The sequence below is a fragment of the Crocuta crocuta genome, unplaced genomic scaffold (assembly GCF_008692635.1).
Source record: "Crocuta crocuta isolate KB4526 unplaced genomic scaffold, BGI_CrCroc_1.0 scaffold7, whole genome shotgun sequence".
NCBI lineage: Eukaryota > Metazoa > Chordata > Mammalia > Carnivora > Hyaenidae > Crocuta > Crocuta crocuta.
Genome location: NW_027531904.1, coordinates 11,313,363 through 11,335,162, shown reverse-complemented (window position 1 = coordinate 11,335,162; position 21,800 = coordinate 11,313,363). Strand labels below are relative to the sequence as shown.

At 44.9% G+C, this 21,800-nt stretch overlaps 2 protein-coding genes across 2 annotated transcripts in view; one reads left to right on the top strand and one right to left on the bottom strand.

Moving 5' to 3' along the window:
• The window catches only part of IDH3A (isocitrate dehydrogenase (NAD(+)) 3 catalytic subunit alpha), a 207,535-nt gene extending 188,009 nt beyond the window's left edge, over window positions 1-19,526 (bottom strand). Inside the window, exons 1-6 of the mRNA XM_077774289.1 lie at window positions 19,439-19,526; window positions 17,504-17,573; window positions 16,825-17,015; window positions 16,468-16,517; window positions 16,214-16,348; window positions 14,102-14,150 (exon numbers count right to left, since the gene is read on the bottom strand). Of these exons, the coding sequence (XP_077630415.1) occupies window positions 14,102-14,150; window positions 16,214-16,348; window positions 16,468-16,517; window positions 16,825-17,015; window positions 17,504-17,573; window positions 19,439-19,526 (583 nt within the window). The remainder of the gene's footprint in view (window positions 1-14,101; window positions 14,151-16,213; window positions 16,349-16,467; window positions 16,518-16,824; window positions 17,016-17,503; window positions 17,574-19,438) is intronic.
• On the top strand, window positions 4,602-13,908 carry MORF4L1 (mortality factor 4 like 1). The gene is made up of 9 exons (XM_077774407.1): window positions 4,602-4,682; window positions 5,076-5,156; window positions 6,368-6,393; window positions 7,140-7,228; window positions 8,416-8,517; window positions 9,628-9,716; window positions 10,170-10,342; window positions 10,854-10,938; window positions 13,184-13,908. Exons 2-9 carry the CDS (start codon window positions 5,098-5,100, stop codon window positions 13,266-13,268), a joined length of 708 nt encoding a protein of 235 aa, XP_077630533.1. The 5' UTR covers window positions 4,602-4,682; window positions 5,076-5,097; the 3' UTR covers window positions 13,269-13,908.
• Window positions 19,527-21,800: the final 2,274 nt, after the last annotated feature.

Below are 21,800 nucleotides of genomic sequence, written 5' to 3'. Positions count from 1 at the left end.
GAGTTTGACTTTTTTTTTTTTTTTTTTTTTTTTTAAAGAAGTGGTGTACTGATCCGTTACGGGGAGTAGACAGTGGTCACAGATTGAACGCATTCTAGAATATCAAGCCAGTGGAGCTCTTTTTCAGCATTGGGTCTTTCCTCTTGGGACCCACAGATACATCACATCTAATAGTTTATTCCTATTTACTCATTTCTGGTACTTGAAACGGAATATTCTGTAATTTTTACTACGAGAGGTTTTAAATTACTTCTATTATTGTGTTTTGTCCTTCAAAGATTTCCAGAAAGTAGTTTTTGTGAGGTTGTTTTCTAGCAACTTTTAAGGCTTTGTGTGTCCTGAGCTGTGCTCTGATACCCAGCTCTCCGTGTGAGCAGGCCATTGGGTTGGAGGATTACTCCATCACTGAGGAAGGAGGAGTCTAAGACTTCACGGGCCCTGTGACTTTGGTCTTGTTTTGTATAGTCCCTTACCAGCCCAGTTTTATTTGTTAGAAAATTTTTTCAGAAAATGGTTTTAGCTAAGAAGAAATACCAGAGTCTTTTCTTCCATTAGTATAATTGTAGAAAGGTAGAAATCTAAAACGTGTCAAAATACATTCCTGACAACTTGTAAATTTTTTCCATTTAATAATGATAGGTAAGATTTTAAGTATTGAGAAATTGGGAAGGTAATGGAGAAAACTTTCCTTTTGAGTTTTTTTGGGGGTTTATTTTGAGAAAGGGACAGTGTGAGTGGGGGAAGGGGCAGAGAAAATCCCAAGCAGCCTCTGCTCTATCACACAGTCTGACTTGGGGCTTGAACTCCCGAAACTGAGAGATCATGGCCTGAGCTGAAATCAAGAGTTGGATGCCTAACCAACTGAGCCGTGCAGGCGCCCCGAAAACTGTCCTTTTGTCTTATAGACGTAAATGGTGATTTTAAATATGTTTTCAGTATGAATGCTAAATTATTTCTAATATCCAGGAGAGTTTATCGTATGGCTCCTAGTGTATATTGTAGTTTTCGTATTTAGAAAGTGTTTGAGCTCTGGTTCGGTCTTGTATTAGATTTATTTTACGTACTGACGCTGTGTCAATGTTAGTAAAGTTGACAGTGTTACCACATGATAAGAGTCTTCATTCTCTACAGGTAATAGAATGTTGTCTTTATGCATATTATGTATAGGAAAGTTAAATTCATCCAGGAAATCAAAGAAAAACAAAATAGTAAATTCATGGTATAGGTTTGTCCTCCTCCTCACTTAAATACTTGTTAATTAGGATTTGTGTTTTAACCCTTTTATGTCTAATATTGTATAAAATTGCATGTAGATGTGTATAGTTTAAAGACTGGATTTTGAGTGGCATTTGTAGCTTATGAGAAATTGAAAGTGTAGACGCTTCTGTTTCCTGATTTTATAGCTTCAAAATAACGTTTTTTCTTTGTTAGAGTTCAGTAACACAAATGATAGGCTGCGTAGATTTTGTTTTACTCTGGAAAGTTAATTTTACATATTAATTTCTTGAAAAAGAATTTTAAAATGTCACTCAACATTGGAGATCTTTCATAGCTTTGTAGATGTAAAATTGAGGATATTAATGAACAAAGATGTGTTTTTTTGTAGTTGATTTGGAATGTAGGTAAATAGACAATTTTGGAAAATGTGATTTTTAGTGAGTAGAGAAGCCTTGAAATGGGGAGCAGTTATTCAGCCCAGCAAGTCTGTTAACACGGGGTTTTTGTTTTTTTCCTTAGTGCTGTGTGAGCAGTGTCATGGGTCATTGTGATTGTGGGAGTTAGTGACAGGCTGCCTTTAGAAAATTCTGAACTTTTTTAATGCTGTGACTTATAAAAGTTTCTGAGTGTTTGTCCTTCAGTTACTAACCTAGTAGAGATGTTCCTCAGAACAAAAGATGTCATTTAATTTTCCTGTGGTTCTGCAAGGGTTTTAGCTTCTTTTTTATTAAAAGTTTTTATTTTTATTTTATTTTATTATTTTTTTATTATTTTTTTTAATGTTTTTATTTATTTTTGAGAGAGAGAGAGACAACACAAGCAGGGGAGGGGCAGAGAGAGAGGGAGACACAGAATCAGAAGCAGGCTCCAGGCTCTGAGCTGTCAGCACAGAGCCTGACATGGGGCTCGAACTCATGAACCACGAGATCATGACCTGAGCTGAAGTCAGACGCTTAACTGACTGAGCCACCCAGGCACCCCTATTTTTATTTTTTTAATGTTTATTTCTGAGAGAGAGACAGAGAGATAGCATGAGTAGGGGAGGGTCAGAGAGAGAGGGAGACACAGAATCTGACGCAGGCTCCAGACTCTGAGCTAGCTGTCAGCTCAGAGCCCGACGCGGGGCTTGAACCCACAAACCATGAGATCATGACCTGAGGCAAAGTCAAACGCTTCCCCAACTGAGCCACCCAGGCGCCCCAAGGGTTTTAGCTTCTGACACATAAAGGAAACCAGAAATGATTTGGTATTTATTTTTTCATTAAAAAAAAATTTTTTTTTTAAAGTAAACTATGGCCCGACATGAGACTGAAACTTGTGAACTCGAGATCAGGAGTCTCATGCTTTACTTACTGAGTCATCCAGGGGCCCCTTGATCAAAGTATTTAGATCAAAGTGCGTATTTATATACATTTGCTATCAGAGGGGAAAGGGATTTGCCGGGAACTACAATGGAATTTTGTGGTAAATAAAAATTGGCCAGCTCTCCTTAATTCAGAGAAAATTAGAATAGAAGTAGACGTGTAAATACAAATAAGGTTCTTGTTTTGGAAATGGCTTGTAAGATTTTTTTTTAGAAAGTCATACAACAAAAGCCCAATCTACAAATGGAATCTTTAGAACTTTAGTAAGTGTATGTTTTTTCCAAAAGCACAATAGATAACATATTTCTAAATTATCAAAAACCTTACTGGAACTTGTTGACACAGACGTTTAAATAGTCCATTGGTGAATAAATCTGACTAAAGCTGAAGCTAATTTTGCACCCGGTTACTGAGGTTACTTTGTGCTGTGCTGTCTGTATCAGAAGTGCTGGGAGGCCCAGGCGCTCTGAAAACCCTTTGAAGACACGTGAGGATATTGTAGCCCTTTTTCCTGTTCCTGAAGGAGCTCCCTCAGTACACCACCCCCTCCTGACCTCTAGGTAAATGCATGTTTTAAAGTTTTCTCTAGGAAATCATGTTGAGGATTGCTTTTTTAAATTATTTATTCTCCGTTTGGTTATCTTACGTAAGAGGTCAGAGGTGGGCGATCATTTGCTTTGGATCCGTCTAACCGTGTCACTAAAGGAGCTCCCTCAGCAGGAGGAAAGAAGCACTTTGCATGAATAGTTGAGCATCCCCTTATGAAATACCTTGTTTTTGTTTTCCCCTTTGGGGAAAAAAAAAATCAGAAATTTTTTTTTTTGCGGTTAAAAAAATAAATTTTAATGTTTAATTTTGNGGGGGGGCAGGGGATCAGAAGTAGGCTTCTCACCAACAGCGACGAGCCTGACGTGAGGCTCATACTCAGGAACCTCGAGACCATGACATGAGCTGAAGTCGGACACTCAACTGATGAGCCACCCAGGCGCCCGGACACTCAGACGTCTTGGAGGAAGGAGCTTTTCTAAGTGCCAGAGGGCTCAAGTAACCAGATATTTTAAAGAGTGGTTGGTTCTTCTTTTTGATGTTTAGGAAGCCATCTCTGGTTCTCTGTTGGAAGTTAGTGCGTTCATGAGTGAGTGAAGGCTGAGGATGATGTAGTCTGATAAACCATTGTAATCGTTTGATTTACAGTATTTGCTGAGTTGGTGTGGATGGAATATGAGTGTGATAGACCTAATAGATTTCTGAATACTTTGAGTGTTGTTTGTGGATCAGACTCTGAACTGTTTTACAAGTATTTTTTTTTTTTTTGGTAACAATACTGTAAGGGTAGGTACTGTTACCTGACATTTTATAGGTGATGAAAGTGAGGTACAGTTAGTTCTGTAACTTTGCTATTACATACGGCTAACTAGCCGAGTAATTTTTGTTCTTTAAGATGTCAGCTTTCTAATGGACCCTTAATCTTCATTTTTTTTGGAAGTTACAATTCTTAAGGACTCTTTTTCTTATTAGAGAGAGGGCGCAGGACACAAGTGAGTTGGGCAGAGAGAAGGGTCAGAGAGAAGCGGGGCTCACCCAAAGTGGGTCTTGAGGTCACCTGAAGTGGGGCTTGTGCTCACCTGAAGCAGGGTTCGAGCTCACGAACTGTGAGATCATGATCTGAGCAGAAGTCAGATGCTTAACCCACTGAGCCACCCAGGCCTCTCTGCTTAGGGACTGTTAATGTTCAGTCCTATACTCTATATCATTTTAAGAAAGGATTTGAATAATCTATTTTTGGAATCTGACAATTAAGATTTAGAATGCTGCTTTTGAGGATATAAAGCTTCCTTCCTTTACACAACAGATTTTCACTTTAGTTGGGAATGGATTTGTAGTCCCAGTTAATTAAGTTACTTCAGAGAAATTCAAAGTCTTGCTTCTTGAATCTCTAAAAGTAATTGGAGGCAGGGTCTGAATAGTAGTAAAAATATCTTAGAATGATCATTTAACTTTTGTCTTTTTCAGTTGGGATGAATGGGTTCCAGAAAGCAGAGTACTCAAATACGTGGACACCAATCTGCAGAAACAGCGAGAACTTCAAAAGGCCAATCAGTAAGTTTGTTTTGGCAACATGAGTATAAAGAGACAGGTCTGTAAATTAGTTTTGGGAAATGGAATGAACAGTAGAAATCCTGTCAGCTGCCTGCTGTGGCTTTGATTTCAATCAGAGGAGCCTTTCCCAGAAAAAGGAAGTGGTAGCAGACCGGCCATTTTGAGTCCTGTCGGTGGAGTTAGGTAGGAAACAGCAGGATGTGGTTGGAAATTTCTGTAGTTGGAAATGCACTGTGGTCTTCTTGGCTCCTGGGCTCTGTGGGAGTTATACTTGGGAAAGGGATGGGGGACCTCAGCTTGAATATAAATTTCAAAATGAAATCAAGCTGGCACAATTTATTTTTCCACGTAAGTACTCATTTGATGATGGCTTTGTTGAAATTATCTTTGAAGGGAGCAGTATGCGGAGGGGAAGATGAGAGGCGCTGCCCCGGGGAAGAAGACTGCCGGCCTGCAGCAGAAAAGCGTTGAAGTGTAAGCTGCTCTGTTTCTCTTGTAGTTCTGCGTATCGCTTGACAAGTGAGCTTCAGCTCCATGTACCCATCATCCTATGGTAGAGCTCACTGAAGACGGAAACTGGAACATTTCAACTTGCAAAATGCCAGTGAGAACTCCTGTCTCTGTTCAGTTGTTGAAGATACATAATAATTACATATTCCTTAATTTCCTTAGCCAGTTTCCTTCCTGCCCGCCCCTCTTTGTTTTATGGTGAAACATACATAACATAAATTTACCTCATAACTCATTTTTAGGTGTATAATTCAGCGGCATTAAGTACACTCACAACCCTTCCTACACCCAAGCCTAGTATTTTGGGTGTAGGTTTGCTTTCTCAGTAGTGCTAGAAATATTACCTTAAGTCTTCTTGAAACTCATGTAAGACTATGTGAGATGTTAAAATTTGAAATTACCCATCCCAGGGAAACCCCTTTCCTTGTTAACTCTAACTCTTAAAATTTAGAACATCTTGGTAATAAAACCTACTTGTGGAAGTCATGCACACATGACAAATAGAAACCTTTTATTAAAAAGATCATTTTATTTCTTGTTATTTGGTTATTTGCATTTAAAAACGGGTAGTTTTAGGAGTGGTCATGTTCTTGTCAAAGGATCCAAAGTAAACTGCTCTGAACAAGTCCTAACAGACGATGTTGTTCCCTGGAAAGCTGCCGCGTAGTAGTGTTTGTTAGGACTTTAACAGAAGTGAGTCTCTTCAAAGTCCACAACTTTCTCGTATGGAAAAAATACAATGGATTTTTATCAGTGAATAATATTTCATTTAATCCTTTATCATGCTTAAGTTGGTAGAGAAAATTCACGTAGTAGTAGGCTTAAGAATTACTTTTGAAGTTGAATATAAACCTGGAACCTGGATTTTGTGGAACTAATAATGTAATGTAAACTACAATATATTTATAATTTATGTGCTGTGAGCTTGTAAATTAAGAACCCTGGAAGTCTCCCAGCGTGGATTTGGTTTATTTTTCTACTATATGGAGGGAGGTGTGAATTTAACCAGCTCTTGATGAAAATTCTTAATGGCTGAGCAGGAAACTGTATTTACACCCCGATCTTCCCATCCAAGGCAATATTTCTCTATGAACTTAACCCTGGTATGGGAGTAAGTGTACTAGCAATAATCACTTAACTGTTCTTTCTCTTTTTTTTTTCCCTTCTCCTTTTAGGAAAACCAAAAAGAATAAACAGAAAAGTAAGAATATTAACTTTGTTAAAATTAATTATTTTGCCTTTATAACATATATGTTTTGAAATCAGTGTTAAATTTTAAGAGCTATAGGGGCGCCTGGGTGGCTTAGTCGGTTAAGCGTCCGACTTTCGCTTCGGTTATGATCTCGCGGTCCGTGGGTTCGACCCCTGCGTCGGGCTCTGTGCTGACTGCCAGCTCAGAGCCTGGAGCCTGTTTTAGTCTGTGACTCCCTCTCTCTCTGACCCTCCCCTGCTCACGCTGTCTCTCTCTCTCTCCTAGAAATAAATAAAACATTTAAAAAAAAAAAAATTTTAAGAGCTACAAAGTTTTTAGATAAGCTTATCGTGGTTGGTGATTATCTCAGAGATGAGTCACAACAGTGTTTTATAGTTAGGGACATAGGAGTAGAGACCCAACTTTGCTAATTCTTTTTACAATGGAAAAACCTGTAAGCATTTATTATTTTCACATACCTTAGTCTTAGTCATTGAGAAGGTAGTATTTTTTAATAAGTGTAAGATGATAATGTTGCTTAATGCTAAATGTTTGATAAAACTATTTATAAAAGGTGTACTTTGGGTAGGACTATGATTTCTTTAATGTAGATTCAAGTAATACCTGTGTAATGGAAGAGTGAAGAGAGAAGGTGTATCACGAGAATATTTTCCTGAAGAGTTTTTCCTATGTTAAGCTGGGACTCTCCTGTCCTCCCCCTGCATGTGCCCCCCCCCCCCCACGTGTGTGTGTAGCACCTGGAAATGGAGATGGTGGCAGTACCAGCGAGACACCTCAACCTCCTCGTAAGAAAAGGGCTCGTGTGGATCCTACTGTTGAGAATGTGAGTTTTTCTTTAACGTTACGAATAGCATGTTAGTGTTTCTAGTCTGTGCAATAAAATCATGTTAGTGTTTCTAGTCTGTGCAATAAAATAGTCAGAACTTGAGTCTTGAAAACAAGTTAACATGGTTAACTACTGAGATGAAAACAATTATTCTTTTTTGGATTAAGGATTTTTTTATACATCTGCTTCTATTCTGCTGAATATGCCCTTCCCAGCTCATCGTCCAATATTTGTTTGTAAGTTCTGTGTTCATGTACAAGGTTAAACGCTTCCTTGGTATTCAACTGTATAGACTTACTAGTTCACATTAAATGGTTTAGTATGTCCTAAGATGACTTAATAAACCCATAGAAAATGCCACAAAAGCTTATCCCATCTACATATATGTGTGTGTGAATGTGAGTTTAGACTTCTTAGGTAAGTGATAAAATGTCGTACTTCTGGTTTCCAAAATTAGGAATTTGGAAATAGGGTTTTAATTTTTAACTGACAGTTTATATTTCTGAAGCTGACGTTAAGAAGCAATGGTATACTCATAAAGAGTGCTATGTTGTGAAAATAGTCATCTTTAGGAAGTTCTTGAAGACTTCGTTTAGAAGTAAGGACATTTAATTTTATGTATAAAGAAGTAACTTGAAGGTAATCCTATTGGGATAGTTTTTGGCTATCAACAGTAAATAACTAAAATACAAGGTTAAAATACATCAGTGTTCACTTACAGAAAAATGTACTGAAGAATTTTTCCCTTCACATGAAAAGGCACTGAATAGGCCAGTTATCTATTAAGAGAAGCTTCTTTTCTCCCAGCAGCTTAGCTGTAGGGATTTTTCATTTACGATTTTTGAAATGCCATCTCTGGTGATCTGTTGGAGTACTTTTACTTCAGAAGCGTCTGGGGGGCTCAGCTGGTGTGTGTCTACCTCTTGATTTCAGCTCAGGTCATGGTCCCAGCCCAGGGTCATGGCATCAAGCCCCACGTTAGACTCCAGGCTGACAGTGCAGAGCCTCTTTCTCCCTCTACCCCTTTCTTCTGTGCACATGTGCTTGCTGGTTCTCTCTAAAATTAAAAAAAAAATCTGTGTATGTACTTGGTGCCTCTACAGATTGAGGAAAAACCCTGAATTTTGGTGTTGCTATTGAGTGAGAAAAGACAGATTTTTAAAGCCCTCCCTTTTTCTGTTCAGGAGGAGACATTCATGAACAGAGTTGAAGTAAAAGTAAAGATTCCTGAAGAACTAAAACCATGGCTTGTTGATGATTGGGACTTAATTACCCGGCAAAAACAGGTACCTTGAAAGCTACACAGATTGTAATCTATAGGCTATGTTCTTGCTGATGTGGGAACAAATGTTTAAGGAAAACGTGTATAGACTAGAATATCGAAGGGGTGTGATTGATGAATATTATTTTGATTCAGAGACTGAACAGTTTGATCATCAGAAGGCATGACTTGGGAAGAATAAAAGTCCATGAGTTTATAGTGAGAAAAGGTGGCAAAAGCTCAGTTCTGGAGCTTGGGAGGAGGATAGGACACCTGAGAACTGGTCACGACGAAGTAGTGTGTGTTTCCTGTTCTGTCCCTGAAAGTGGGGTGTCCTCTCATGGTGATGCTGTGCCTGGAATGTAGGAAGCGCACGGTACTCTGCACGGTGCTCGTGGCCAGTCGGGGCTTTGTGAGGTACGTGTGACACGGCAAGAGTGCGGCCCTCAAATCCAGAGGGGAGAACTCATTAGGACAGAGACCAAATTCTTAACAGCGAGTAACATGACCGGGAGTGGGGGTAAGGACACTGGAGAGACTTCCATCATGTATGTACAAACATGGACCCCATTTGATTGTTGATTTGGTTCTGGAGCTGAACTGCATTTTGGCCTTACCACTGAGAGTATGGACAAGTGACTTGGCTTTCTTGTGCCTCAGTAGGTCCCTATATCACACTACCCGTGTGAGCATGACGTGAGATTTCATGTGTGCTTCAAACAGGATGTGGCACATGGTACACACACAGTAAACAGTGATCGTGTCCTCAAGGGACATTTCTGCATGGTGCTTGCCCTACATAGTGAGTGAGTGAGTGAGTGAGTGTGTGTGTGTGTGTGTGTGTGTGTGTGTGTGTGTGTGTGTGTGTATGTGTGTGTCTCCCCAACAGATACCAGTCTCTAGAGTTGTGCTGTCTAGTACGACAGCTGCTGGTCATATTGGGTACTTCCTTGAAATTATTAAAGTTTTTAGTTCCTTAGCCACATTACCCATGTTTTAAGTGCTGGAGAGTGCCCTTTCCTATTTTGTAATACTATCAGGTAGGTGGTCTTTTATTGCGTTAAGGCTTTTGCATTGTAATTTTCCTTCAAAAAAAGGGAATACTAGTATTCAGGTGTTATTTTTTTCCCCATAGCTCTTTTATCTTCCTGCCAAGAAGAATGTGGATTCCATTCTAGAGGATTATGCAAATTACAAGAAATCTCGAGGAAACACAGATAATAAGTAAGAATACGTAAATCTTAAAAGATATTTTCTTTTGGATTATATCCAAATCTTAATCTTTTTAAATGTCCACTTCCTCTAAATGCCATCAGAAACTAGCAAAATAGAATTTTCTTGGTTGGCAAACTTTCCTTAAAGGGCCAGATAGTAAATATTTTAGGTAAACTTGAAGCTATTATGTGTAAGTATGTAATACAACCCGTTTAAAATACAACTGTTGGAAAATGTAAAAGCCATTCTTAGCCTGAAGGCTGTAGTTAACTTACCACTGGTTTATTTTTGGCATTGATTTTTCTTGTGCTTTTGTTTAAATCTCTTTAAAAAAATATCTTGGGTAAAAATTCATTGTCATTAGTTCAACCTTCATCTTTGGTCTTTGCTCTTATGTGGGTTGAATGAATCCCCATTTCTCAGTTGTCCGTGACCTTTACAAGTGTGTGTTTTGTGTGCCAGGGAGTACGCTGTGAACGAGGTGGTGGCCGGGATAAAGGAATACTTCAACGTGATGCTGGGCACTCAGCTGCTCTACAAATTCGAGAGGCCGCAGTACGCGGAGATCCTCGCCGACCACCCGGACGCACCCATGTCCCAGGTGTACGGGGCGCCGCATCTGCTGCGGTTGTTTGGTAATGTGCCATTGAGACAAGCACTTTATCCTTTGGGTTTTTTAATAGTGTTGTCTCTCCTAATTGATATGAAGGGGTTACAGAAAATAACATTAACATTCTAAAATACTCCATTTCAATTTTGGCTTTGAATCGAAAATGTTAAACATCAAAAGCTGTTTAAAAGTTAGTCTCTGAGGTCACGTTTAAAATTTTTTTTTTAAATGTTTTTAATTTATTTCTGAGAGAGAGCGTGAGCAGGGGAGTGTCAGAGAGAGGGAGACACAGAATCTGAAACAGGCTCCAGCCTCTGAGCTAGCTGTCAGCACAGAGCCCGACATGGGGCTCGGACGCACGAACTGTGAGATCATGACCTAAGCCGAAGTTGGATGCTTAACCGACTGAGCCACCCAGGTGCCCCTGAGGCCGCATATTTTAAAGGAATCTGTGATGATTGTTTGGTCACATAGTAAAACAACGCCCATGGTGCCACCTCGGATGTAACTTTGGCTACATTATTTTGTCTCCACAGTACGAATTGGAGCCATGTTGGCCTACACTCCTCTGGATGAGAAGAGTCTTGCATTGTTGCTGAATTATCTTCATGATTTCCTAAAGTAAGTGTAACTGGGTGCTTGAAATCGAAAGCGTGACCTAGTATAGTGCACTGCAAAGTGCTCTGGCCCCTCGCTGCTGTAGATACTAGAACATGGGAGGGCCAGCGCGAGCATAATAACCGGTACAGGAGTGAGTAGAGACGTTAATGGAACCCGAGGGCCAACAGTGAATACCACGAGGTGGAATACCACCTCCGAGCCACTGGGGAAAGATGGGGACCGCTGGCTAGTCTTCTGGAAGGAATCCATCAGATCCACACTGATGGTCACGTACCAGAATTCTAGATGAATTAAAAGTTTAAATCTAAAATTGAAACTATTTAGCTAATAAAAGGGTAGTATTTTTGTTATTTTAATAGTGAGAAAAGGCTTTCTAAATATTAAAGTCCATGGACTTGGCTGGCTCCGTCGGTTAAGTGTCTGACGCTTGATCTCCGCTCAAGTCATGATCAGGGTCAGGAGTTCGAGCCCCACGTCATTGGGCTCTGCACAAACTGGAGCCTTCTTGGGATTCTCTCTCTCCCTTTCTCGCCCTTCCCGGCTTGTGTACCCAATGCCATCTGTCACTCTGTCTCAAAAGCAATAAACTTTAACCAAACAGAACAAATCCTAAACTCCATATGGGAAATAATTTGACTACATAGAAAGTTAAAATTCTTTGATAAAGTAGTAACACAATTTTTAATAAAGGTGCACAAACCAGTGGGAAGTAGGACATTGGGATTTCACGGAAACGGCGGTGCAGTAGTGGGGCCACCGGCACATGTCAGTGTCCGACAGAACAGCTGTGTCTCGGCCGCTAGCACTGAACGTGCTGAAGAACCGGGGGGTGGGGGGTGGGGGGCAGCCCTGGCTTCTGTACCTGTTAGAGGGCGTTTGGGCAGTGCCTGTCGTAAGTTCAAGCGGGAACTTGGCCTGTAGAAATGTCAAGTGCAGGAAGATTTCCAAATTTGTGAGTAATTAAAACATAACATATGTAACAAAAATTTTTAATGTTTACTTACTTTGAGAGAGGGGACCTGAGCAGGGGAGGGGCAGAGAGAGGGAGGGAAAGAATGCAAGCAGAGAGAGGGAGGGAAAGAAAGAGCCTGATGAAGGGGTTGAACCCGGGAACGGGAGATCATGACCTGAGCTGAATCGAGTCAGATGCTTAGCCGGTTGACCCCCTTCCCCCAGGCGCCCCTAAGATTCATACATGTGTAGAATCGTGAATTCCAGAGAGCCAGGCTGCTGTTGAAGGCGTGCAGGCCTAAGCGGGCTGATCAGGGAAGATCCCGTGTTATGTCGGCTTCCAACCCGGCTGTAAAGCATACGTGTGGTATCATTCTCCTCGTTTATAGAGAAACATCTTTAGTCTTTGGAGAAGATCTAGAAAAGTGTGGGTCATACCAAACTGGATTGTTTCTTGGGCGTAGTTTTGGGAGGGAAGATCATGTATTTCTGTATTTGAATTTTCTTAAAATGATACCATATGTTTTATAATTCTAAAACCATAGCACATGTCTGCGAATCTGTAGTCCGTGCTCTGCCAGTGAGAAATAGAATCCTCTCTCTGCCTCAGTTTCTTTGTGAAATAAAAGTACTATGACTTGACACTTTATTTCAGGTCGCTTTGATTTTTATGGTGTTCATTTCAAGTTTAGACCTGAAAGTGTCCCTTTCTGAGTCTGTATTTAATATGATGAGTTTCAAAGAGCTAAGAAAAACACCTAGATGTTCTTCTAAAATACGTTTGTGGGGTGCCTGATGGGGCTCCGTAGGTTAAACATCAGACTCTTGATTACAGCTCAGGTCATGATCTCCCGGTTCATGAGTTTGAGTCCCACATCAGTCTTTGTGCTGACCGCGCACAGAGCCTGCTTGGGATTCCCTCTCTGTTTCTGTCTCTCTCTCTTCTCCTCTCTCCCCCTCCCCTGCCCTTGCTTGCATTCTCTCAATAAATAAATAAACTTAATTAAAAAAAAGATAAAACATTTGTTTCTTAAAGATAGTCCAAGCTCTAAGGTTGGTATTCTGAGGACAGCCACCTGTTCCTGCTTTGAAACCGAGGAGAAGCTCTGGACCTTTCTGCATCGTTTTTGGTCCATAACCTTCACTGTCTGAATTGCATTTCTGTGCTTTTCCTGTGAGGTTGCCATTAGTTTAGTATATTTTAAGAGAAATTGTTTTGTGTGGCTTCTGTGCCTTGATTTGGATCAAGGTCTACGATTCTTTTGCGTATTCATAATGAATATTTTATTTTTAGATACCTGGCAAAGAATTCTGCAACCTTGTTTAGTGCCAGCGATTACGAAGTCGCCCCGCCCGAGTACCACCGGAAGGCCGTGTGAGGCGAGGCGCTGACACTCACTCTGTTTGGATTTCTGTAAACACATTTTTGTTTAGTCCTCTTGTACAAATGATGTACTTTGCAAATGTTAGTGTATAACAGAACTGATGTTTGTTTTCTGTTTGATCTTAAACAGAGAAAATAAAAGGGGTTATAGCTCCTTTTTTCTTTTCCTTTTTTTTTTCATTTCAAAGTTGCTACCAGTGTATTCAGTGATGGACAACGAGAGACGTACTGTAGAGTGTTTCATTGCCTAGTCGACAAAGCTGCTTTTGAATGCTGGTGGTCCCTTTCCTTTGACACTACGCACTTTTATAATACGTGTTAATGCTCTATGACAAACTGCTCTGACTCCTAGTGCCAAAGGTCCAATTCCGTGTATATACCTGAACACGCTCCTCCGTCTGTGCTCCTTTTTTTATGGTGCTGACCCTGCAGGCCGTCCGTGCTGTTCCTTAGGCACCGTCCCTTTGCTCTGATTGTTGAAGAACGGTGGCTTGTTTCATGGTTCTGTATTTGTGTCTAATGCACGTGTTAACATGATAGACGCAATGCATTGTGTAGCAGTGGTTTTCTGGAAAAGTCAATCTTTTAGGAATTGTTTTTCAGACCTTCAATAAATTTTTTCTTTAAATTTCAAAGAGCACTGTGCCTGTGTGGATACGTTATGAGATCTGTGTGTACTGTGCCCTCCTCTTCGTGTCTAGGCGGTGCCGTTGCAGGTAGGTGTTCGATTTTCTTGTTTGGCCTTTTACGGAAGGAGGTGACTGGCTGCAGCGGGTACTCTACCCCACGAAGCTTTGGCAGTTTGCTCTTGAGTTCTGGCTGAGAAGTTGGAGATCCACAGCGCTGTTTCTCTGCTTTTCCTAGACTGCTGTGACTTCTGAGCAGTAAGGGAGGTTTTACAATGTGCGACTTCTTGCTTTCTTGTCCATTTAAGATGTTGACTAACATTCACCTTGCCTAAAATCCAGAAATTTCTCATTAACTTCTCCCACCCATGTAAATGGAGCATAAGAAGAGAGCATCGAGGGGTGCCTGGGTGGCTCAGTGGGTTAAGCTAAAATCATGTTCTCCCTGTTTGTGAGTTTGAGCCCCACATCAGGCCCCAGGCTCCACCCTGGGATTCTTTCTCTCTCCCCACCCTCTCTGCCCCTCCCCTGCTTGTGCGCTCTCTCTCAAAATAAACTTAACACACACACACACACACCACAGCATTGATAGGTCTACGCAGTGATACCAAAGGCAGGAATCCTCCCTGGACATTAACTATTTTGAGTATGTTTTCATTTACTGGTGATTTTTTTTTTTTTTTTTAAACGTAGGCTTCGTGCCCAGCTCGGAGCCCAACGTGGGCCTTGAACTCACCACCCTGAGACCATCATCTGAGCCGAGACCAAGAGTCAGACGCTCAACTGAGTCACCCAGGTGCCCCCATTTACTAGCAGTGCTTACCGTGGCCTCAGAACGTGATGTGCAATAGTCCGAGGAGCTGGAATAAAATCTAATCAAGATGATGCTGAACTGACCATTACCATTAATCGGTGCTCCCCAAAGGATGAAATTATTCATGTTAAAGCCTTTTTTAATTGAGGTTCAATTGGCATGTTAGTTTCACGTGTACAACACAGTGATTCTATATTTGTATATGTTGCGAAGTGACGGCCACAGTTAGGTCTGGTTAACATCCATCACCATACGAGTTGTACAAACTTTTTGAAAATTTTTTTTTTAAGTTTTTGTTTTAATGGTTTATTTACTTATGAGAGAGCGTGAGCAGGGGAGGGGCAGAGAGAGAGGGAGATACAGAATCTGAAGCAGCTCCAGACTGAGCTAGCCATCGGCACAGCCTGACACGGGGCTTGAACCCACCGAACCGTGTGATCATGACTTGAGCCGAAGTTGGACTCTTAACCGACTGAGCCACCCAGGCGCCCCAAAAACATTTTGTTCTAATACAGTTTTTTAAACCTAGGTCTTTGTTTCCAAATGACTGCGTCCCGGCCGCGGCCGAGACTTCTGGACCAGCTGCCCTCGGTCTGTGGTCTAGAGTCCTTAGTCTTAAGTGTATTCCTCCAAGTAGGAAGTGAGCCGACTGGAGGCACAGGAAGGGGCTTTGTCGACAGTTCTGCTTCCTCTCCCTCCTTCCTGCCACAGGTGACTTGGGTGTTTGGGACTCTTTATAAGCAGCACATGGCTTCTTAATTTTTTTTTTAATGTTTATTTTTGAGAGCGAGAGTGAGCGGCAGAGGGGCAGAGAGAGGGAAACACAGAATCCAAAGCAGGCTCCGGGCTCCGAGCTATCAGCACAGAGCCCGACACGGGGCTCGAATTCACAAACTGTCAGATCTGACCTGAGCCGAAGTCGAACGCTTAACCGGCTGAGCCTCCCAGGCGTCCCAAGCGCATCACTTCTTAAAGGTGACCGTTTCCGAATCATGGGTGAAGCGGCAGGCTCTGTGTCCTGCCTTAGGACGGTCTTCGGATTCGATGGACGTGTGTGTGAAAGACGGTCCGTGGAGCGATGGGCTCCGGTCGCACACTGGCGCCAGGGTTGCGTTGTTGCTGTGACCGCGTCCCCAGTGCCGAGCGTGGCTGTGTGCCGGCACCTTGTTCTCGTGTTTGGGCTTTGATTTGTATTTGTCCTCTGTGATGCTGCCCAACTTTTCCAGTTGTTTCCTCAAAATGGAGAAACTTTGCCCCTTCTTCCCCCCCCCCCCGCCCCGTGTCTGCCTCCCTGGAGCAGGGTTTCTGTGCAACCGGGAGCCGCCGCCTGCCTCCCCGGCGTTTGTTTGTAGCAGCTGCCCCCGTTTCCAGTGTCTGTTACAAACAGGAAGCGAAGGTTCCTCAGGTGAAGTAACTTGCCCAGTACCCCCCCCAGCCCAGCCCCCAGCCGGGCAGACCGCCGTTGGCCGATGGCAGCGGTTACCACGCGGTCCCACGTACCGTCTGCCTTTCCCCCGGGCTCTGCGCTCTGCTACGGAGCGGGTTTGCCGCCGGTGGTGTCCTGGCCTTAACCTGCTGCCGGTCGCTGCCCCGCTGGCTTCTGCCGCTGCTGCCTGCCTGGGAACGCACATCTTCCTATTGGATGGTGACTGAGTTTCTGGAGTGCAGTCCGCTTGGGTTAAGGGCCAAGCTGCGCAAGGGACACCCTTTGACTTACCATGCTCTGCGTGCGCCTCTTTGAAAGTCCGTCTAACCTTGCTGTGCCGCTGCAGCTGGAGGAAGCAGCAGGTGGAGAAGAGTCTTCCTGCAGACCGCACGGCCCGTGCTCCCGTGTAGACGCCAGTCTGAAGCTGCTCTCCCCGCAGACACCGCAGCTCCCCAGAAACGCAAGGTGAAACAAAACTCAGGTGAGCACAAAAAAGAGAGACAAAAAGCTGAGTGTCCTGAGTTTGCCCTCCAATCTAGTTCGCACAGAGAAACCACATACGAAATACTGTTAGTCATAGAGAGTTGTGAGCACGAGAGAAGGAACCGGGGCGTCAGGCCGGGTAGAAAGCAGCTACACCGTCGGTGACTGAGACAGCCTCCCGCTGGGGGGTCTCGGAAACCACCTCTGCTTGAGGGCGCGGGGCCGGCATCCCGGGGACCACAGGCCGCGGGTGCCGGGAAGCCCGTGTGAAGGCCTGCTTTTGTCCCGCAGGTGCTTGTCCGGGTCAGGGGGGCCTTGACAGTCTTCACCGGGGCTGCGGGATGTGACGTGTAGTCCCGGCCCGCCGAGAACTTGGGTCCCGCAGGGTTACACCTTAAGGTTCTGCGAGGAGACGTAACTGTTTTTCCAACCAATGTTGTAAATAACATGTGCAGCGTATCATTACCCGAGAGCAAGAAGAATGATGCAGCATCCAGGGGCGCCTGGGGGCTCAGTCGGTCGGGCGTCCGACTTCGGCTCAGGTCGTGATCTCACGGTTTGGTGAGTTCGAGCCCCAACATTAGCCCCACTGCTGTGANCTTGTGCTCTTCCAAAGAGAAATATTTAAAAAAACAATTTGAGAAACCTCAGGGTATAAGCTCTTGAATTCAATTTCCTTTTCGCAAAGAACAAGCGCCCTGAGGCCGATGAGCAAGCCGCCTGCAGATGCGGGACTTACCAGGACACTTGACCGATATTTTCGGAGAAGAGTCCCGATCTTCAGGGGGCTTTCAGGTGGGGTCCGGCAGAGGCCCCCAGTAGCTCAGGGGAGTTTGAGAACCAAGGCCTGTTGGGGGGGGGTCTCCCCACAGCACACGTACCGACAGGCGAACCGGAAGAGGAAGGAACGTGCGCCCTGAGAGCCAGGCTGCCGTGAGGTGGGGTGCAGACCTGCCGAAACGGTATCGTCTGAAGATTCACGAGGCCCTGTGAGCTTGAAGCAGGACAACGCAAAACCCATTTAAAGGTCGTCTTGAAAACCCAGAGGCGAGGGCACCCGCCGGCTCCGTTGGAGGAGCCCTGGACTTGACCTCAGGGTGGTGAGTTTGAGCCGCAGGAGGGGTGTGGAGCCTACTTTAAAATAAAAGGCCCTACGAGGACGTAGCCTCCAGGTCAAAGCTGATCAGTGCAGACCGGAAGCCTGGAGACCATGGAGTGATGGCAGAAAGCCTCAACACAGTAAAATCCTTCCAGAAATAAAAACTTTCAGATGGGGCACCTGGGCACTCAGTCGGTTGAGCATCAGCCTTGCGCTCAGGTCTGAACTCATGGTTCACGGTTTGTGATCTCATGGTTTGTGAGTTCAAGCCCCACTTCCGCCTCCGCTTCAGATCCTGTCTCCCTCTCTCTGCTTGCCCCTCCCCCTGCTCTCAAAAATAAACATTAAAAAAAAAAACCTTTCAGATAAAACCAGAAAAATGTCAGAAAATTTACCAGCAACCCAAACAGGAGAGAAAATTCCAGTGTATTTAGTACAGGGACTCGGATCAGCGAAGGCCAGTGAAGGAGACGAGAGCAGGGGCGTTGGCACCGTGTGCGGCCCGTGCGTGCGTGACCGCCCGTCCCTCGGTGACCGTGGCCTACAGGTTCTCGTCGAGGAACAAGGCGCGCGGTGGAATCCGGACAGAAAATGGAGTCTTTAAATGAAAGGAAGAATAAATAGTAAGGGGGTATTTTCAGACCTCAGTATATTAGTAATTGACTGCAAATGGCTAAACACTTCTTTAAAGATTGCGACACTGGCTGAAGGAACAGACTGGACTGTGCTGTTACAAGGGACGCAGCTGACACGCTGGGTTTCGCTCGAGGAAAGGAGGTAGCTTGTGGGTTCCCCACCTTAGGGACGGAGCTTCCTGCGACGGGAGTGACGTTTCCTCGTGCTTTCGATGGGCTCAGCTGGACTCATGAGCCAGAGGGGAGGTCCCCCCATTGATGTTCATGGGCCGGCCACTTCGGCGATGCGTTTGCGGCTGCAGTCGTGCGGGCCGTGTTGGAATGTCGCCGTCAAGGTGAAGGCCCACTGAGGCGCCTGGTGCAGGAGGTGCTGCCCGCGGGCCTCTGTGTTGGGGGACCTCGGCCACATCAGAGTGTCCTGCACTGACGCGATTACAGAGCAACCCACAAACACAGGCGCCCCTCTCCTTGTGGAAGGTTCCAGAAGGCTTGTTTGTGAGGATTATATGTACTGATATTTACCATCTTAGAAATTAAATGGAGGACTTTAAAAAATACTCATGAGAAAGCATCGTTACCATATTTCTAAAAATTTAATGTTTTTATTTCTGAGAGAGAGACAGCATGAGCAGGGGAGGGTCAGAGAGAGAGGGAGACACAGAATCTGAAGCAGCTCCAGGCCCTGAGCTGTCAGCACAGAGCCCGACGCGGGGCTCGAACCCACGAACCGTGAGATCATGACCGGAGCTGAAGTCGGACTCTTAACCGATTGAGCCCCCCAGGTGCCCCTGTCCATATTTCTAATTAAAATAATAATTCTCTAAAGGAAACGGGGGGGAGGAAAATGGCATTGTTTTCCAGTTTCGCAAGTCCTAGCTCGTTCCCAGACACGCTGCATTCAGCCTGTGGCTTCCCTCATCCTGCCAGCTCCACGAGGAAGATCCAGTCTCATCCAGAAAGGGGAGTTACGTTAACAGTTGTTTCAGAGAATTGTGGGTATTCTCTGAGCCGATGCCAAGCTCAGCAGGTGGTGGTTTTTGTTTGTAATCAGCCATTTGACTTTATTTTTTAAAATATCTTACCTGAAGTACAGTTTGCGTCGTGTCCTGTTTCNCTCACCGCGACGGCCACCGCCGAGCCCCGTTCCTGCGGCTGACTGACCACACGCATGCGGTGCTTCCCCCCTCCCCGTGCCGCGCTTCGTCTGTCCGCACCCCCTCACCTCTGGCAACCACCAGTTCATTCTCTGTCTTTGAGATTCTGTTTGCTCACTTGTTCCGTGTTTTAGATTCATGTAAGTGAAATGCTCTAGTAGAATACGCTGGATACACGCCACAGCTTCTTGGCCATCAGCCTGTCGCCAGACACTGCCGCTCTCCATCCTTTGGCCGTTGTTCATAACGCCGCAGTAAACCCAGGGGTGCGCGTATCTCTTCTACTCCGTGTCTTCACTTTATTTGGGTAAATACCCAGTAGTGGAGTTACTGGAGGATATGCTATTTCTACTTTTAACTTATTTTTTTAAAGTTGATTTATTTTGATGGAGGGAGAGAGAGAGAGTGCGAGTGAAGGAGGGGCAGAGAGAAAGGGAGAGAAAGAATCCCTAGCAGACTCCACACTGTTAGTGCCGGAGCCTGATGCGGGACCCGAACCCACAAACTGTGAGATCATAACCTGGGCTGAAACCGAGAGTCAGATGCTCAACTGGCTGAGCCGCCTGGGCGCCCCTTATTTTTAACTTTCTGAGGACCCTCCACTCTCTTCTCAGTGGCTGCACCAGTCTGCATTCCCACCAACGGTGCACGAGCGCCCCCTTTCTCCACAGCCTCGCTAACACTTGTCTCGTGTGTTGTTGGTGTGTTGTTGATTTTAGCCGTTCTGACAGGTGTGAGGTGGGGTCTGTTGCGCTTTGATCTGCATTTCCCTGACGGGGAGTGGCGTCAGGCATCTCTTCACGGGTCTGTCGGCATCTGCGTGTCTTCGGAGAAGTGTCTCTTCGGGTCCTCTGCCCGTTTTTTAAACAGATTGTGTTTGGGTGTTGATTTGTACAAGTTCTAGATCTATTCTGGATATTAACTCCTGACAAATCATTTGTGAGTATCTTCTACTTGTCGGTTGCCTTTTTGTTTTACTGATGGCTCCCCTCCCTGGGCAAACGCTTTTAATTTTAACGCAGTCCCAGTGGCTCGTTCTGGTTTTCTTCGCCTGCCTGAGGAGACGTCCGTATGAATAAGTTGCTGAGGCCCGTATCCAAGACGTGACTGCCGGCGTTCCCTTGGGGTTTGTGTGGTTTCGGGTCTCACGTGGACTTTAATCCGCTTTGAATCTATTTTTGTGTAAGAACGTGATCTTGTTTGGGGTTTCTGCATGTGGCTGTCCGGTGTCCCCAACACCATTTCTTAAGGAGACTGCCCTGTCCCCGTTGGGTATTCTTCCCTGCTCTGTCATAGGCTAGTGCACTGCGGATGTGGCTTGATTCCTGGGCCGGCTGCCTACTCTGTTGTCGATCTGCGTGTCTTTTTGTGCGAGACCCAGACTGCCGGTGCCAGCACACTTGGCACAGCTCGAAGTCCGGGCGTGTGGTGCCTGTGGCTCTGCCCGCCCTTGGGACTGTGCGCGTATGTTGAGGCGTGTTGTGGCTCGGACGCACTTTAGGGTTATTTACTCTAGGTCCGTGTAAACAGCAGCGGTGGCTTCCTAAACGTTAATTTCAAAGTGGAATAGGAGACTAGGATTTTTTTACTTTCACTACATTAAAATCCTTTAGTCTTTGTTTCTTGGTTTTTGTTTTTCAGTCCTTTAGTCTGAACGGATACTGCGCTTGCGCTTAGTTTTTTAACAGTGGGCTGTGGTCGTTTGGAAACTATCGGTTTGCTGAGTTATGCCAATTTTCTAAACGTTAAGCAGCGTTTTCCACAGTGTGTGCGATTCATACACGTCTGGGGTAACTTGCGTAGACGGGCCTCCGAATAGATCCTGAGTGAAGGTATTTGTGCCTGTGGGGGCTGGGAGGGGGCTTCTGGGACAGACGGCCTGCCGCCCGGGGCCACACGTCCCGGCCCCCGAGCCTCCCCAGCTGGAGCCGCTCGGTGTGGGAGCGGCGCTCGAGGACAGGTCCCCCGCGCACCTGGCTGTAGCGTCGCTGAGACCGCGTTCCCGTCCAGCCGCCCTCATTTATTTCAGAATATCTGTCTCAGGCCGCGGGGGCCAGGCAGTAGGTAGGAGCTGTGGACCCAAACCCAGATGTGACCCCTCCTAAGGAACCCGAGGTAGGTGGGAGAGACAGGCCCGCCCTAAGGACACCCCTACCCTAGTCTAAAAGTACGTCAGGGTCAAGTTGTGCAACAGCCTCAGGAGATCTGTGCTGCTTGGGGAGGTCCGGCGAGGGGTGTGGGGGGTTGGATGTCAGTGTTGGCGGAGATGGAGGGGAGGGGCGTGGGGGGT